At 37.8% G+C, this 19,688-nt stretch overlaps 1 protein-coding gene across 1 annotated transcript; it reads right to left on the reverse strand.

The window, feature by feature from the left end:
* Positions 1-6,474: 6,474 nt before the first annotated feature.
* On the reverse strand, positions 6,475-7,983 carry LOC149155246 (phospholipase A1 EG1, chloroplastic/mitochondrial-like). Its single transcript, XM_089444368.1, has one exon. It carries the CDS (start codon positions 7,981-7,983, stop codon positions 6,475-6,477), a length of 1,509 nt encoding a protein of 502 aa, XP_089300494.1.
* Positions 7,984-19,688: the final 11,705 nt, after the last annotated feature.

Genomic DNA, 19,688 nt, shown 5'->3' on the forward strand with positions numbered 1-19,688 from the left:
CGAGCCAAAATTCTAGAGTGTGGTTATAGCCACTATAAGAGGCAACTAATCCTAAAATCTCTGTAGAGATTTCTAAAAAGAGTCACATGTCTCTCAAACAGGTTTCCATTAATGTGAAAAATCTAGTGAACAATAGTAGCAAGGGAGTGGAGATGTCACATCACACATTCCTAATTTGATTGAATGTTTGACTATCATGTGAGAGGAGCTTTCTAGAAAGTGTTTGATATGGTGATGGATTTACGCTCTCTAGTAAAAATAGTTTCAATTTAATTTCCTTGAAGAGTGTCCTATCCAAAACTATTTCAACACCTATACAACTAAGCTATTGTTGGTGTGTTATAAACAAAAAATCCACATTTATTTTAGTATCAATTTGCTGTATGATTGTTATTTACTCAAGAGTATGGAGTGCAACTAAGATGGTGTGTAGTATTTCAATTGAGATTCTATATAGAAACATAAACAATTTGACCTAAAATCCACAACCTGTTTTTTCCTCATATTCATTTTTTTCTTAATTATTTTTAAAATAAACTTATATAAAAAAAGGCTTCGTTAGAAAGACATTTATTTCTATTACTGGATAGCTTATCTTGCAATTAGGTGGCCAACAGACTTGGTTTCCCGTCGGGCAAGTTGAGGCCACCTAACTTGTTTTATCTGGTTGTAACTTTCTTATTTATCAATGAAAATGGAAGGATATATGTATATATATATATATATATATATATATATATATATATATATATATATATATGTATGTATGTATGTATGTATGTATGTATGTATGTATGTATGTATGTATGTATGTATGTATGTATATATATATATATACATACATACATACATACATACATACATACATACATACATACATACATACATACATATATATATATATATATATATATATATATATATATATATAAAATAGCATGGTTAGATATATCTCAAAAATAATGTCTAAGAGATAAAAATCAATAGAAAATCACTCAAATATAAATAAAATAAATGTATATAGAAGATAAAAGGACAAGAGAAGGAGTATGATTTCCACGTGAGTAATGTTTGCACTTCAGTTTATTTATTTATTTATGCTCCAAACAAAGGAACTATTGTCCCATAGATACCACCTTAGTTTCTACTAGATAGTGGGAAATATGAATAGAAGTGGATCCTAGATATAATAAAAAATAATCCTTTTCATGGAATGGAAATGGTTGGGGAAGGGGAATACCTTAATATCCACTCATGCTGATGAAGATAATAGACCTAATTTTGTATCCAAAATCATTTCTCCTAGTTAGAGATCAAACTCCAAATCCTTGCTCTCAACACATGTAGACATGCACAACCAAAGAAAGGAAATATCCTTTTCCTTTCTAATAAGGAAAGTTAGATTAAAAAATAGATGTAATCATATAAAAAATCAACATCATCTCATAAACATTAGAAATGGAGGCAGTGGAACCAAAATCCTATTCACATAGAAAAACAATACAATACATAAGTATACCTTCTAGTGTCGAATCCTACTTCAATCCCATGCTCCTTATCCTCCCTTGTCTAACTCCAAAATTGGGTTCATTCATTAAGCAAATGTGGGCCTACTCTAGTACTATTTATGCAACATAAGGTTCCTTCAGTATCTTCTCATCCTCCTTTCTACCCCTAATATAATCTCATTATATAGGTCATTCCTAGATATTGGAGGATGTATCTAGAGATTAAAGGCCAAGGGAAGATAGGGGTATTGCATGTGAATTGAGTGGATACAAGTCCTCGATGTACAACAAACAATTAAAAGCCATGCACAAGTTTCATGCTCATTTATGATATTTTCCGAGCTCTCTATGAAACCTCTTCTTAATTATGAGTATTTTCTCAACTATGAAATAATATTTATTTCATAATTATGAAAATATGACAAAATAATTATGAGAAATTACTCAATTATGAAATTTAAACACTACAACATGTAATAACTTCCTTGTAATACTCATATGATAAAAACCAATGGTAAAATGACATACATCTTAGCTAAGAGCTAAGGTAAGTTGAACTATGGTCTCTATCATTGTAGTGGAGTGGAAAATAGGATAAAACTCTTACTCTATACTTATCTAGAAGCTCTCCTTAAAGTTGCAAGTAATAATATTCTTAATATAATCCATATTCTACAACATGATCTACTCCTCCACATCCTAATGGGCCATATAAGCCTAGGAATCCTTAACGCATCCTCACTTGAGTCAAATGTGGGAATTTTTGCTAGAGTTAAGAGGAATTCAAGGAAATATCCTGGCTTCCATGTTGCATGAGTTCTTCTTAAACATAAGATACCTAGTCACAACCATGATTTCATTGGGAGAAAGTTTGGCTTCAATGAAGAGGATAAGATAGGGAATATTTCCTCTAATAATAAGATTGTATGTTATAAAATACTTTTTTTTTGCGTCGAGAGGTGCTCTACAACCCAGTATAGGGTAGATGTGTAGGTGTGATGTAAGTAAATAAACATTTTAAAATAATGTTCAATTTATAAAATGTAAAGAATTTGTAAACATTTACATGTTGACTTAATTAAATAATAATAAAGTTTAAAGTAATATACAACCCAAAATGGAGAGATGTAATGCCCAATACTTTGGTAGCCATATTTACGTTTGATTAATAAGCGCATAAAAACTTATACTTACAATATAATAAGATTTTAAACCATGGATATTAGAAATTTGTGAATCAACTTTGTTACAACTCCATGGGACAATACCATGGTTTATCAATACCACATGCCCAAAAACCATCTCTCATTTCACAATCAAAATATTTTTTAAATATTTTTTTTAATTTAATTTTTTGGGCTTAATACTCTGGAGCCCAGTATCGAAGAGATGTTGTAATGTCATGTTATGTTATTTAAACATTTGAATCGCTCAAATTACATTTAAAAAAGTATATTAATTAAAACATTTAGAATCATTGAAATTACATAAAAATAGAAATAAAATTAATAATTAAACCAAACTAGATCCATCTTAACTTTGGATCCATCAAGCTCCAAGAGGGATCAAATCTCTCATAGTGCAAATCTTTCATCTAGTTGTGCGCTCCAAAAAAAGGTTTGCACCTCAAGAGATTTTATCCCTCTCAACTCTTCATAGATCCAGAGTTAAGATGGATCTAGGTTGGTCTACTTAACCTTCGTCCATGGTTCTCTGAGTATACTAAAACCCGTCACCTCATACCAATATAAAATAGTAGGAGTGATGAGAGTCTCAAAGAGGGGTTTTTATCCCCACATCCAAAAATTTGTTGACATACAATTGTTTTCAAGCCCACAATAATTTTTCTAACCTCCGTTTATTATTTTCTCAGTGTTATCATTATAATTGAGGTTATGGTGGATGTTGTTTTGTAGATATTTGTATGAGGGTAGTTCTTTGAAGTAGTTGTTAAAAATGAAAGTACCATAGGTGATCTCCTTTGATTTAATTTCATGACTTTAGTTTTATCAATATTAGTAGTCATACCCACCTTGGAGCATAAATCATTAATGCTTCTTCATTGCTTTCCAAGATTGTAATGTATCTTTGGCAAACGAGAAATGTACTTAGCATAAAGGATAATTTAGGTATGATTATACCAATAAGAGTGGGATTGATACAATATATCTCCTCCAAACATCATTCAAACATCTTTCTTGCTTATGAATACATATGCCAAAAGAGACAATATATTAGTGACACCTTTGCTTAATTTCTGATAATACAATTAATTTCTTCCAAGCTACTCTCAGTGATCCTAAGCTTGGAAATAACATTATCATACAACCTTGTCACAACAATCCTCATCTCAACAGGAACCAATATGTAATTTTCCATTTTCCATAGCTTTTTCCTGAGAATTGGGTGAAAATATTTTCTAAAGTCAACAAGACAATAGAAGGGACCAAATTTATTATTGTAATAATATGTTTCACCACTAAATGATGTCTCTTAAACCAAGCTTCACCTTTAGCTCTTTTACGATGTATTTCAAGCTAAATGATAATTTTATTTTCCAAAATAAGTCCATATAGCTTGGATAAGATGTGGCTAATCATAATGATGCTACAATTAGATGCAGTGTTCTTATTTCCACTTTTAAAGATATTCACAATAAGGCTATGTTGCCAATATTTAGGGAAGCTAGCTTCACTACCAAATTGAAGAGCTTTTGTATGTGAGAAATGAGGGTAGACCCTTCCATTTTTAAAATTTCAACTTTGTAGCCTTTCCCTTTAGGGAGTTTTTTCTCCAAACTAAATGTATTACAAAGAAAAGTTATCATCATGTGTATGGACATTCAAAATGGTGTCCATGGAGGTAGGGGATTCATAAAGGTTTTGATGAGAAATATTCCAATTTTTCAAGGGAATAATATTATTTATCATCAATCAAGATTTTCCTCCAAAACATTATAATATCACACTTTGAATTATGCAATGTCTTCTCTCGGTTTATATTTATATAATATTTTTTCATCCTTCTAAAAGAGATTTGTGCATATTTATCTTATCGTGTTTTAAGATTTTATTAGGAGCATCCATAATATCTTTTCTTGAAATGTTAAAATCATTATCATAGTGGGGGTTGGTAGTGGTATTGTCTTTTTTTATAACACCTCTGTAGAGAACTTGATAATGGTAGTAGGGATGATTGTAGTAAAAATATGATAGAGGATTTTATTGTTATCCTTATAAGTTAATAGGTGTAAATCCCTATTTCAATCCTTTATGAAGAGATCCATTTCTCTCCTATCAAAAACAAAGTGCCTTTGAACCTCACAATACTCTTGCAAGTGTTTATTGTGCATCTCAAAGTTTAGAGTTAAGGTTAAAGGTCCATGTTAAGATTCACGCTCATTCATTAAGGAGGTCAGAATTTATGGTTTGGATTGCTATAGGGATATGGGATATCACATGATCCATGATATTGTTGTCAATCTCATGAATATAAATCATGTAGTTGGATTGAGGCCACTTTTTTGGACCATTGCAAATTATAAGATCTTGAGAACAGAAATTTTCATTAACTTGGTAACGAATAAGCTCTTAGGGAGGTCTTCAAAGCTTCTTTCAAATTTACTAGCTAAATGAGGGTCCTCATCTAGCCAAAGAGGACTAGGGTTTGAATCATTGCGTAGAAGAATAGCATGGCTAGTTATATTTCTACCATTAAATTTCCCTAATAAGAAGATATTACCTTCATTCCTTACACTATGAATATATTGTTATAGTGTATCATGAGGAAAATTCTTATCTATATTGTTTTTCCTATAAAACATAGAGTTGATAAATCTAAAATAACGAATTGTAATATAAATCCTCTTATTTTAAACACGAAAAAGTTTAATCTAAATATATCTATTGAGGAGATCTATCTTATCTTATGAAGCTCAGTGGCAAAAGAAACATTTCCTTTTATATAAAAGTTATTCATCTAGTTCCTTTGCTACAAAATTTATTAAACATTTTCTTAAAAAGTTATTCCTCCATTTCCTTTGCTAAAGGATTTCTACTTCCATGCTTACCAAAATGAATCCATTCATGTAAGAAACGTTAAACTCAACCCAATGTATTTTCATATCCTATTTCCAGATAATTAAACTATATAAATAAATATTATTATTTATTTTATTTATATAATTTTGAATGTAAAAATTGTAAACTACTATATAAAAATTATTCCTCTAGTTACTTTGCTACAAAATTTATTAAACATTTTCTTAAAAAGTTATTCCTCCATTTCCTTTGCTAAAGGATTTCTTCTTCCATGCTTACCAAAATGAATCTATTTATGTAAGACACGTTAAACTAAATTAGTGTACTTTCAAATCCTATTTCGAGATAATTAAACTATATAAATAAATATTATTATTTATTTTATTTATATAATTTTGAAGGCAAAGGTTGAAACTATTTTGGATTGATTTTAAGAAAAAGGGTTGACCATCCTAAGACTTAAATATATGGTAAGAGTAACTATATATATCATATAAATTACAACACCAAATTTTATAATGGTAGTGTTAACTAAAATCGTAATATTACAAGGAAAAAACTCAAACAATAACCCGCATTATAATAAACGTTTCATTATTTTGAAATGACGATTCATGAAATATGTAGACTTCCAACACCCTCATTCAAGTTCCCATGCTGATTGCAAATTTGTATAACTCTTAATCCCATATATCTTACCTGTCTTCCCAGTAAATACAAGATTTCAGGTTTGTTCTAATTTTCTCAAACCTAACATGCCTCACATACCACTAAATTTTTAGCCATCACACAAATTAAATTTTCTTAAAGAGTTAGCCACGAAGATTAAAGTCACGAAGATTAAAGCAATCTGTACATATCTGTCTTATTTTCTCCAAAAAGTTTTGGATTCTTATTTTCTCCAAAAGTTTTGGATTTTGAGGCTCTCACAGAGATGAAGAAAGAATGGCCCATATGGCATCTATATTGATGTCTAGGTGTTTCTCGAAGAAACGTCGTAGGTGTCTTATCAACGAAGACCGCCAATCGCAGTTACCGTCGTCCTGCAATTGGTAGTCATGGTTACGCCAATCATGCCAATGGAGATCATGACTGCTCGATGGACCGTTGTGGCACGTCAAAAGCCGCAAATATGTAGCCAGGTCATGAACGGAGGACGGATGATGAATTTTTCCTTGGAAGAATTGCTTATACAGGTTGTGATCCAGCGCCAGCTCAACACCTGCGTGAGAATAAGTCCATGGAACTCTATCAATCACTGTTCGCCGGAGGCGACAATTCTCATTAAATATTACACCGGGAACCTTTGTCACCACATCGTGAACGTTGACGATTCGAAGTATTCTGAGGCCTAGTTCATCACACCGATCTTTGAAGGCGACGTTTCCCACACGGGGACCTCCAAATGAATATACCGTTATTGGTATTCTGGAGCAAGATTCATAATCCACACGGTTTATTTCAAGCTCCGCGATGTCGTAAGCACATAGCATAGACATTGCACTGCCCATGCTGTGTCCAGTTATCGTTATGCTAAGTTCCTCTCCTCTGTATTTGTGTATGAGTTTTGCAATCTCGGACAAAAGCTGCTCTCTGGCGCTGCCATTATTAAACCTGCACCTGGAATTGTGCGAAGTGTAGAGGGACAGAAAACCCATCTCGACCTTTACATCCTCACGAGGATCGAATGGATTGAAACGAGGAGGAGTTAGTGAATGCATCAAATTCGCAAGCCATTCCATGTATGTGGCAGTACCTCTCAACGCCACCACAATGTCCCTGCGACCTAGTCGCTTAATCTCTGCTTTATCGCTTGACACCGCAACATAACCAATCCAGCTATATCCGCCTCCACTTTTTAACTCATTCTTCAAGAAATCAGGCATGTCAATGTCCGGTGTGGCCACGTAAATATACTTCGTAACTTCATAACCGGAATTCTTCATACCCAATTGAGGAAACAAACTCTTCCGACCATATTTGCAGCTCCCGTAATACTTAGACTGAGGCTCCCCATCAAAAGCTTCATAAGTGGCCAGCACAAATGCCCCATATCTGATAATCTCTGATAAGAGAAGGGGATTCACTGGATCCAACAGCCCATTCCAATGGTGGGATCCTTGTATATCATTCCACATATGTGCTAACTGTACATGAACATCAGTAGCTGTCTCCAATTCTTTGGTGTACTGTGAGTATAAAACTGGCCGATCCAACTCTTCCCTAAAGCTCTGTAACATCCCATCTTGTGTGCTTATGCATCCACCCTGCAAGAGAGGCGATGCAACTGTAGCTACTCTTGGCGATACTAGTGTTTTACGAGAAGCTAGATTGGGGTTGTATATTTTCTTGAAGGCTGCGAGTGTAAGAACAGATGCCGAGCGAGGCGGGCAGTGAATCGAGTGGCATAAGCCATGGCCAGATTTGACAACCATGATGAAACTAGAGGAGCTCTGGAATTAAGCAGAGCGACCACTATGGAAATATTACTTAGAACTCCATGAAGCGAACTCAAATACTTATAACAACCAACAGAGATAAGCGATTTGTGTACATAGTTCCGTCGTTTACTTGCCTTCTTTAGTCTTCAAATGGAAATATTAGTTAGAACTCAATGAAACGAACTCAAGTATCGCGTAGTCTAAGGAGGCTGATAAAGTTATAGAAATTCTTCAAACATGGCCATTTTTGAAATTCTTTTTACTAAAATTCCGACCACTTTTAAAGTTGCCGATAATTCCTCCGCCTCATTCCTCCTCCGCCTCCGCCTCCGCCTCCGCCTCCTTAGACGACTCCCTCAAATATTTATAACAAACAACCCTGATAAGCGGTTAACGTACATAGTTCCGTCGTTTACTTGCCATCATCTTTAGTCTGCAAAGAATATCCACGAGACAGGCATGCCATTAACTATTTTCTCTACATGGTTTTTCATAAAGTTTCCTGAAAAATGTCACTGGCCAATCTACGTGTTGCGGTAACGACGCCGCCGAAAGATGACGTCACTATTTCGCACGCAATTGTTTGTTTTTTATTGCTTTCCCATGATGATAAGACATTCAAAAACTACCGCGTGGTCCAACTTCTGACCGAGGAAACGATTTTTGATTTGAAATCAATCATCTTTTCACCCCATATTGTCGGCGTACGGCATATGTCGGCAACACATGGTTAACATGATTAATGTCAGTTATACATGAAGCACATGATTAACAGGTTTTGGTAGTCTGTACATTTATGTTTGTTACGTCACTGCTTGCGCAGTGACATCTATATTTAGTCCGTCCATTGAAAAAATTTTGAATCGTAGAAATTTTTTTAGGTTGAACATTAGTTTGTTTAAAAAAATTTATACTACGTAACCACGCTGTGGTATGCCGGGGCATTTGCCCCTAGGGTGCTGTGTGTTGTGTACGAATATATGTGAATATCTATACGATTTTGCTGAGTTGTGTGCGATTATGTGTGTGATCTGTTAGATCAGAGCACACAGCGGTTGTTAGTTCAAAGTACATATCAGACAATAATTTAAAGAGACAAACTAACAAGATTAATGAATCTCTGATAACAACAGAGATAAATCAAGATAAATCACTTTTCATTACACAACAAGCCTTGGCCTTCGCTTCCATGCCTTGGCCAGAGAAATTACAAATTTATAGAGGTTGAAGGAGGATCTAGGATCTTGCATGTGATTCAGATGGAAATCTAGAAGATAATGGTCATGTGGTAGGTTTGGTGCAGGTGTGGCAGATGGCGAAGTGTAGGGTATTTGGCGCGGTCTGTTGCACATTGTACCACAGTTTGGCTTCACACTTAACATTCTCCCACTTGAAGCAAAATAAGAGTCATGAATCAAGTAACAGCAAGTCCTATCATGCCTCTACATAACTTATGTCTATTTCTTGGTAGAATCTTAGTGAGCATATCAACAAGGTGCCTATCTTTATGGATCTTTTCCAAGGATAATTATTCTTCCTCCAACACATCACGCATCTAATGGTACCTTAAGTCAATGTGATTGGTTTTTCGCCAAGTGAATGGCACTTTGACTATCACAATATAGCACATACTCGTTCTGTTTTATTCCTATCTCTCCTAGGAATCGTTGCATCCTGAACATCTCTTTACAAGCTCTGCTTCTATTGTGGAGAGAGGTACTATTCTTCGTAGCATTAACACCCAAGATACTATTGCACCTGCAAATGTAAACAAATAACCTGTAGTGGACTTTCTCGTGTCCACGTCTTTCTGGTGTCCATGTCTCGAGCCATATCTGCATCTGTAAATCCTTCAAGCATAGTATCATTATGACCAAAACATAAACAATAAGGACTACTACCCTAGAGCTACCTCAAAATCCATTTCACTCCTTTCCAATTGGCAGGGAACCTGCTCACTACTCCCACTGAATATGCAATGTGTGGATCCTAGTTATCTCTTCCTTCTCCTTTTCATCACTAGGACATAATTTAGTACTCAACTTGAAGTGGGCTGCAATAACTGGCTTGGCATCCTTAATATTAAACCTGTCAAGCACCTTCTTGATATATTTTTCTTGTGACAGCCATAACCTTTTGTTTTACCTGTCCCACATAATCCGCATGCCCCATATTTGTTGTGATGGTCCCAAATCTTTCATTACAAATTTACTACCTAAATCTTTCTTCAACCTATTGAACTTATTCTTATCATGCCCAATAATCAACATATCATCCACATATAATAGTAATATGATATACTTTGCTTTATCATACCTTTTGATACAGACACAATGGTTAGCTTCCAACCTTTCAAAAACATGTTCCAACATGAATGAATCAAATTTCTTGTACCATTATCGAGGTGTCTGTTTCAACCCATGGAAACTCTTCTTCAACATGCAAACAACGTCTTCTTTGCCTTTTTCTATGAAGCCTTCTCGTTGCTCCATATAAACTTCTTCCTCCAATTCACCATGAAGGAATGCAGTTTTTATAGCTAATTGTTCACATTCTAGGTCTAAAGCAGTAACTAGACCAAGAATGACTCTAGTGGATGACATTTTAATAACAGGTGAGAAAATTTCAGTGAAGTCAATACCTTCTTTTTGGGCAAATCCTTTCACCACCAGCCTTGCTTATACCTCTCCATCTTTTCGTCGCCTTCATGCTTAATCTTATAGACCAATTTGTTTTGTAGAGCCTTTCATCCTTTTGGGAGGTTTACCAACTCCCAAGTTTTATTTTCCTACAAAGAGTTCATTTCTTCTTCCATTGCTTTCTTCCATTCTTTACTGTGCTCAACTTTACAAACTTCTTGAAAACAATTAGGCTCATCGTCATCTGTCAACAAAATATATTTTGAAGGAGGATACCTTTGTGAAGGCTTATCAGGCTTATCAGGCCTAGCAGATCTGCGAACCAATTGTGGTGGTGTGTTATTAGGTTGAATCTACTGTAAAGGTTCCTGCAAGATTTCTTCTTATTGTTCATCATTTTCCATTTGTTGTTCTTCATGCTCTTGAATTTGTTGTTCATTTTCTTGCATTGGAGGGATGTTTTCCTACTGCTCTTTAAACCTGTCAATAACTTTCTTGACCTACAACCCACCTACAGTCCTCTTGAACAGTTCTAACTCATTAAATATAACATCCCTGCTTCTAATAATTTTATGTTTGATTGGATCCCATAGACGATAACCAAATTCTTCATCCCCATATCCCAAAAAAATGCATTTCATAGATTTATCATCTAGCTTAGTTCTATTTTCTCTACGAATATGTACAAATGCGTGACATCCAAATATTTTTGAGTGAGAATAATTCAACATCTTACCAGTCCAAACTTCTTCAAGGATACCACCATCTAAGGTTGTACTTGGACATCTATTTATGAGGTAGCAAGTGGCCCTGACTGCTTCAGCACAAAAATTCTTCTCCAAACGAGAATTGGACAACATACTTCACACCTTTTCCATAATGGTGTGATTCATACTTTCTGTGACACCATTCTGTTGAGGAGTACCAGGCACAATCTTCTCATGCTTTATGTCAAACCTGTTACAATATTCCTTAAATGCATTTGAGCAATATTCTCCACCGTTATCTATTCTTAAACACTTCAGCAATTTGTTAGTCTCTCTTTTAATAGTGACGTGGAATTTTTGAAATATTCCAAACACTTCACTCTTATTTTTCATAGGATATGCCCAAACCTTCCTGGATACATCATCTATAAATGTTACAAAATATGATTCTCATCCTAATGATTTGATGTTAACAGACCCAAACACATTTGAGTGTACTAATTCTAACACATTTCTCTTTCTATCATGGCCGCCTCTAAGGAATGAAACCCTTCTTTTTCTACCATATATACAATGATCAAAAAGATCAAGATTGTAGGATTTCAAACCCGACAATAAATTTTTACCGACAAGGATTTTTAATCCCTTCCTTGTTCATGTGACCCAAACACTTATGCCACCGATCTATGTTTTGTGACAACATCCAAATCTAATTTTCCTATCAATGCCTTCAATGTGTATAATGTTCCTATCTTGGGTCCTTTGGCCACGACCAATGCTCCTTCACTAATTTTCCAGCCTCCTTTTACAAAGCTTGTGGAATATCCTTCATCATCCAATCGTCCCATAGAGATCAATCTCATGTGCATTTCTAGTACATGTCTAACTTGTTTCAACAATATATCTTGTCCATCTTTCATCTTGATCTAGACATCTCCCACTCCAACAATACTGCAAAAATGATTGTTCTCCAAATGCGCTCTACCATAATCACTAGGATTATATGAAACAATACTATCTTTACATGGGCTTACATGGTGAGATGCCCAAGAGTCAAGGATCTAATCAAAACTACTACTAGATGTATATACACATTGTTATAGACATTTTTGTGCCTTACAGCATGAAGCATGAAATGTCCATAATCAAAGGGATCCAAAGTCCCTAAACATGTTGTTCTTACCCCTAGAGGAACAAGGTCAGCAAACCACAGCACTTCAAATCAGTTCTCCACCTGAAAACGCTCAAAAACAAGGCAATTCTGGATCATGTCAACTGCTACACTGGCTACCTGCACTGAATGTCAACTGCTACACTGGCTACCTGCACTGAATGTCAACTGCTACACTGGCTACCTGCACTGAATGTCAACTCCAACACTAGCTACCTGCGCTGAACGTGTTTGGACAAGTGGCAGGCTCATTTCTCAAGGTGTCAATGCCCAGGAAGCTTCCAAAATGACACTTGGATCAGGGAATTCGCCCAGTGATGAGTAAGAGGTTCTTAAACTCCAAGTGGAAGCAAGGATCTCCAAGTGGACTCAAGAACTGAAGTATAACTGAAGTGGGAGAGGACACTAGTTAGCTTGAAGCCAGCCTCAAGCTGACTCATCCTTTCTCCAAATCTCCTATATATAGAGCTCTCTCATGAGGTCTAGGGAGGCTGGAATTTTGTGCAAAGCAAGGAAGTGCTGTTGGTTTACAATTAGAGCTATTGGGTGATTGCTTTTATAGAGGAGAAGAGGAGATTTCTTGCTGCTGAGGAGGTGCTGCTGGATTGGAGCCATTTATGGTTGTAACCTTCTCAGAACCTTTTTCTTCTATCAATAAAGCTTTTGATGTTCTCCTATATACTTTTATTGCAATGATGTATTGTTTTCATCTGTATATTTGATTCATCCTAATCCATGCATCAGTTATGAGTACATGTTTCTTGTAGTTTCCCTCTCTTGTTTTTGCAGGATCTTTGTGTAGCTGGGCCGGCAAAGGGAGCAAGGAGCTGGGAACAAGAGGCAAAGATAGAAGACAGGATCGACAAAAGCGAAAGACATCGGTTGGTCAATCTTTTCTTCCTTCTCTGTACTTTCATAAAGGAAAAATATCAAAGCTTTACTTTCAGTTGTTGCTAAGGAACTATCACCCTTAGAGTAGGGATAGGGTCATTCCGAGTCGGATACTTTTCCCCACAACAAACTGGAGACTCCGCTGGGGAGCTAGTATCTTGTTGGTTTATTGTGTTTCTTGCTATTCATCTCATAAACAAGGAGAGCACCAAATCGAACTGCAATTGAGTCCTTCAATTGCAAAGTAAAGGGCAGCTGCTCTGGCTCAGTTTCTGAGCAAGTTTATGATTTGAAGAGCTGATCCACAAGGACTCTTGTGCTCTTTGTGATAGCTTTTCATCCTCTTGATCATCCCTTAGCTTGTACTTGACCTATAGCTTTTTATTTCAGCAAAAACAGTGAATTTTTGAGCTTTTTATGACCCGGAAACCCTTGTAAACGCAACTCTCGTGTCTCAGTGCAGGCTGCCCAAAGGCAGTCTGCATTTCAGCGTAGGTACTCCCTTCGGGAACTGCGCTGAAAGTCAGTTTGACAGACCAGAGCCTGCGCTGAACCAGTTAGCCAGTGTCTTGCTGAGGTTTCCTACTGAGTCTTGGCCCTGTTTTCACTGTTATTTTGCTGCTGATTGCTTGTCATTTGTACTTGCTGTAAACCAACTTTCCTTGACATTATTCCGCCTCAGTTGTGTGATGAAACTGTGATTGTTCTTTCAGTATTTCTTGTTTCAGTTACAGTTTCCCATTGTGAAAAGCAAACCAGTATAGCTGTGGCCTCTTAGATCCTGAACTGTAAAAGTGTCGTCGCGATCTTAAGAGCTAGTTTTATTACTCTTCATGGCTGTTTGAGTTTGTTTGTTTTTCATTTTATGGTTTGAATTCATACATTTTTAGTGTCGAAACAAGTACCTGTAAGGCGTCTTTTGATTTTAGACAAAACTTGTTTGTTTACGCTTCAAATTGAATTCGAAAATTATACGACAGTTTCCTTTTGTCTACATCAACATTAAGGGAAAAGAAAAGAAATACATGCATCTTGCATTTGCATTTTTGATAAGTTTGCGTGATTGATCTAGGGGAAAGTGCATTAGTTTGTGCTTTGTGCTCTGTGTGGAAAGATAATGTTTTTCTCTCCCCTCAGTAGTTAGGATTTTCAAAGCTAAAAAGATTGTAAAGCTTGCTTATCATTTTAGCTACATTTAGGAATTTGTACCAATACATCTCGTGGTGATCCTGAAAGACAAACTGCTAAACAAGATCAACTTAAAATATATTGAATGAATCTAAAAACGCTTTGTAACATAACGCTCACAATAGAGGTCTAGGCAGAGACGTGTTCTGGCGTCGTTAAACGTAGTGACTGTCGATCTCTACGAAGGTGGGTGATTCCTCCTGAGGGACGATAGCACTAATACGGACTTGTGCTCCCGCGTACCGTCACGTATATTGGGAGACCCCTATAGGCATTTATCCTTTATCCTTAGGAAGCCGTGTCGGCTGCCCTACTGATCGCGATGCAGTGAACACAGCATTCACGAAGATCGACCACCCGTACCGTAAAACGTATTCTGTGGTTTCGCGAAAGGTTTGGCACACCCTCTGCCTAGATCTCCAGAGCAGTTTCTTTTGGCCTTTTTCAAACTCTATAACTGAAAAAGTCCAACTGAGCATTTGTCACTTCGGGCTCGTTAATACATCGAAGGCGACTAGAGTCATCTTTAGCTTTTTCTCGACTCTTAAAACATGAAAAAGCAAAGTTGTGTCTAAAAGCGTCTAATAAAATTCATTCAATACGGAAACATAATTCCCCTTTTTGTATTTTAGTTGATCGAGTAATCCGCAACTGTGGAGGAAAGTCAATTAGAACTCCGTCGTTCGAGGAGACTAGCGAGTCAATCGTCTTTGTCTCCGGAATCGAGAGTAGTACGGACGAAGCAAACTCGCTTGACTGGGTCAAAATCTCCCATTAAAGTTAGAACAACAGTTCCAACTACATCTGAGATTCTGGTCACTCCTAATATTTCTGGAATCCCTGCCTCATTTGAAGAAGTTCAACAGCGACAGAGGGACAGTTGTACTGATCCTAGTCTGAGAACAAGTACTTGCATAACTGAACCAGTTCCATCTGAAACCGGTCCACAGAGTCTTGTTGCTCAAACAACTGTCGCTGTCGAAGCAACCCCTTCTTCGGCACCAGAAATCTTTTACGAACCTGACGGTCTTCCTCTTCCTCCTGGTCTGATTGCAATAGAGGAAATCGTAGAGGACCAGCAAGCAAATACTCCAACTCATTTTGGAGTAGGCATCACTCTTTTTCCTTCTGCATCAGAAGTTTGTCCATCGCCAGTGGAAGTTCCTGTAGAATCGTTAGGCAGTTTATTGGATAGACTTAAAATTTCTGAGCAACCGTCGACATCTAGGACTGTGCCAAATGACACAGCGACAGCAGAAGCTCCTGCTGTCACTCCGACGATGTTTGCCGGCATACCAGCTGTCCCGACTAGCTCTCAACAGCTAGAAGGAGTCCACCCAGGGACTATTATGACAACTTGGTCTGTTCCAGTTTGTTCTTCCGGTATAATACCCGGTAATTCTTATGTTGAAACTAGACAAATTGATCCCTTTGGAAATCAGTTTGGACCATCCAGTCCTCAAAGGCAATCTATACCCTTGAGCTCCAGATTGTTACCGTATGGGGGGCAATATGCCCTTTCACTTCCCTCTTCGGGAGGATACCCATACGGCAGTTTTCAACCGCATTCAGGTTTGACTGAAGTTACGACGAGTGGTTGGGTGCCTATGTTGCCCCAACAACCGAGAGTTGTATATTCCATGCAACAATGTGTACCTATGTCTAGCATCCCGACGACGCCAGCAATTGTAACCGTGTCGCAAGTTCAATCGATGCCTGTTGTATGTCAACCCCAAGTTGTAATGCAACAGCCCCTTGACCCTGCAACACAACCACAATCGCCAACTGCCGGGACGACACAGATACAAACGGGAACCATAACCCCGCATCTTGGTCCGTCGGTTAGTATCGCACAGCAAAACATGGCTTCGCAGCCATGGATGATGCAATACCAACAACCTCAGTTTCAACAGGTGTACCAGGGATCTGAGCGATAGATCTTTGCAAATAGTGGGCAACCCTATATTCAGAACGGGTTAAATCAACCACTTTACAGTGGCCAAGCCCACCAGCCATATCAGTCCTATCAACATCAGTTGCATTATGCTGGTATGCAAAGGCCTACTGCTTAGGCGATTCCATCGTATCCTGGGTATGCCTCGCCAAACCTAAATCAGCAGTTGCCATTCGTGGCGACTCTAGAATTACCAGATTTACATCGATTGACGAATGATCCAATCGCCTATGCCCATTGGTGGCGAGGGATTCCTCACAAACTTCCTTCGGACATTCCTAAATTCAATGGAAATCCTAGGCAAGACCCGTCGAATCATGTGATGACTTTCCATCTGTGGTGTTCGTCGAATACCTTGAATGATGATTCGATAAGGCTTCGCCTTTTCCAGAGGACATTGACTGGTCCGGCGGCTAAATGGTATATTGAATTACCTAGAGCCTCTTTCAACAATTTTAGTTCCCTAGCCACGACTTTCTTAACACACTTTCAGTTACCTATAAGGTACGAAACTGGAACCGAGATCTTAACCAATTTCAAGCAGACAACGACCGCACATATATCAGATCATATACATGAGTGGCGTCGTCGTCGCAGAATGGTAAAGGCTTATGTTCCAGATCAGCTTTTAGCTGAGTGGTTTATAAAGTCGCTTCTTCCTGCTATAACAGAAGATGTGGCCAAGGGAGGCGTCGTAACAGAGGAGCAAGTTATTGCTCGTGCCCAGTATTTAGACTTAGTATATACTCAGTCTGGCACGCTCTATGACAAGATACCTGACGCCCCTAGACCGGAATTTTAAATTCCTCCCCCTCCTGGATCAAATAGTGACTCTCATGCCAGCGATGGTGTGATTGGCACTGCAAATGCAAAGTCAACACGGGATTCGTCTAAGAAAACCCGTAAGACTTCGAATCAAAATGCAAATGAAGAACTTCTTGCCTCGGAAGTAAGTGTCGTGTCGGACGACAAGGGCAAACAACTGAAGCAACCAGGAGACAAGAAGAAAAAGAAAGGGAGAAAAGGGAAACCCCCTTCGGGGTGTCATATATGCGATGAGGATCATTGGACAGCAGATTGTCCATGCAAAGCTGAGCTTAAAAGATTCTTTAAGAGTCCGAAAACCTCAGCTGTGTTGACTGATCCGTTTCCTAATCCTGGTCAAAATCTGGTTGCTAATCAAAATGCTTCCCAATCCCAAGTGCTTATGTTGTCTACCTCAAAGCAGCAGAATAATGCTTTGACAAGGAATAAAGATTACGGGAATCCATGGCTGTCAAATAACAAGGCTAATGAACAACCTAGTAGTTCGACGACAGCTTTGACCAAAGTTGTGCCACCCATCATTCCTGAACCAATGGTAAAGTTGCCAAAGGGAGTAGTACACAAATCGACATTTAATCCTCGTGCCAAAATAGCACAGAATTATAATATAATAGAGGACCTGGCCCAATCGCCGTCCGCTATGTCGACACTTGAGGTACCGCAAAATTGCCCCTCCCAAGAGCAAACTTTATTATCAGCAATAGGTGGGATTGACCCAATGGATTCCAATCTTGTGGCCTTTGATCATAAAGGATATGACCCTAAGTTACCAGCTCAACTAGCTTTCCTTATTCAAGTGAAAGCCCTCAACAAAACTGTTCATCGAACAATTATTGATGAGGGGGCATCTACATGTCTTATGTCGATGAGTTGCTGGAAAAATTTAGGCTCACCACCCTTGTCGAAATCGTCAACGACCTTAAAAGCATTTGATGGACGATCATACACTCCCTACGGGATTTTAGGTAACTTGCAAGTTGAACTGGGGGGCAAAACAGTAGAAGTTGATGTTGAAGTAATTGATGGAAACCTCGATTACAACATCCTACTAGGAAGGCCCTGGATATATGCCATGGCCGTAGTCGTGTCGACCTACTTCAGGAAGATTGCATTTCCCTTTCAAGGAGAGATTACAGTCGTCGACCAACAAACTTTTCTCCCCGACAGTTCACAAGTTACGGGAAGCATTCCAATGATCCATAGAAGCAATCATTCGCTTCAAAATATCGGAGTAGGTCTCCTAAAAGACCCTGCCTTAATGGGTACTTTTTCCCTACCGCCTGCAAGTAATCTGACGGAAGTGGCCACAGTGGAAACCTACAATATGAAATCTTCTATATCTAATGGATACGGAAGATTCCTAAACATTTTGTCAGCATGGATCATCGCCCTAATGGAAATACTGTAAATACAGTGGGCGTCGAGGATAGTTCCTATCTCATGTCAACCTCGTTAAAAAATGAAATAACGAGTCTCGAGGATAGTTCCTATCTCATGTCAACCTCGTTAAAAAATGAAACAAATCCCCTTTCCAAATCTCAAAGGTAAACCTTCATTCCAACCACCGAGTTGAATGCAATGAAGCTTGGGGGGCATGCACCTCGATTTTCATTATTATGCCGGGGGCATGCAAACTTATCATCGAGCAGTTTTAGCACATAGTTCATGCTCGTTAAAAAATAAACGCAAGATCCGAGCAGTTTTAACGCGGTCTTCATGCTCGTTAAAAAATAAATAAAAGCAGTGAGCAATGTTCCCTCTAGAGTTTAAGCTCATTTTTATCTAAAAAAAGAACCTATCCCGGTAAATAACCTTTTGAGATCGTAAATCCATCAGCCATAAAAGCCTTGGTCGTGTTTGTGCACCGTCACCTCCACTTTTCATTTGGCCGATCATTCACCTCCATTTGTGTGTTTACCTCTTTTGAGAAACAGCTGCGAAGAGTGATTTCACCTAGCCATCCTTGTGACACTGCCGTGATTGGAGAATTCCAACCTGTACCTGGAATCTGCTGCTATCCCTGTTTATCACTCGTTCCTCAAAAGACGAGTCTTCTTTGAGCTCTTTTCATCTGACTCGTAAAATATGAAAAGTTTGCCGAGTTTTGGCCTTCCAGCTCATTAAACGACCGGAAGAGCTATCCCTCCTCTAGATTTTAATCTTTTTTGGACCTGAGGGATTATTGCACAAAAAGATCGAGCGCTTGTCTTGTTCGGCTCGTTAAAAGTACTGAACACTCATCCCTTCTGTATTGTTTTATACTTTTTCGGACTTAAGGGATTAGATGACGAAAAAGGAATTTTGGAGTTAACTTTCTGTACCTT

The sequence above is a fragment of the Pinus tabuliformis genome, chromosome 9 (assembly GCF_031772625.1).
Source record: "Pinus tabuliformis cultivar Carrire ecotype Pingquan chromosome 9, CPIR1, whole genome shotgun sequence".
NCBI classification, from domain to species: Eukaryota; Viridiplantae; Streptophyta; class Pinopsida; order Pinales; family Pinaceae; genus Pinus; species Pinus tabuliformis.

Excerpts from the sequence above, each read along its gene's own strand:
- LOC149155246 (XM_089444368.1), bottom strand. The coding sequence starts at position 7,983 with ATGGTTGTCAAATCTGGCCATGGCTTATGCCACTCGATTCACTGCCCG.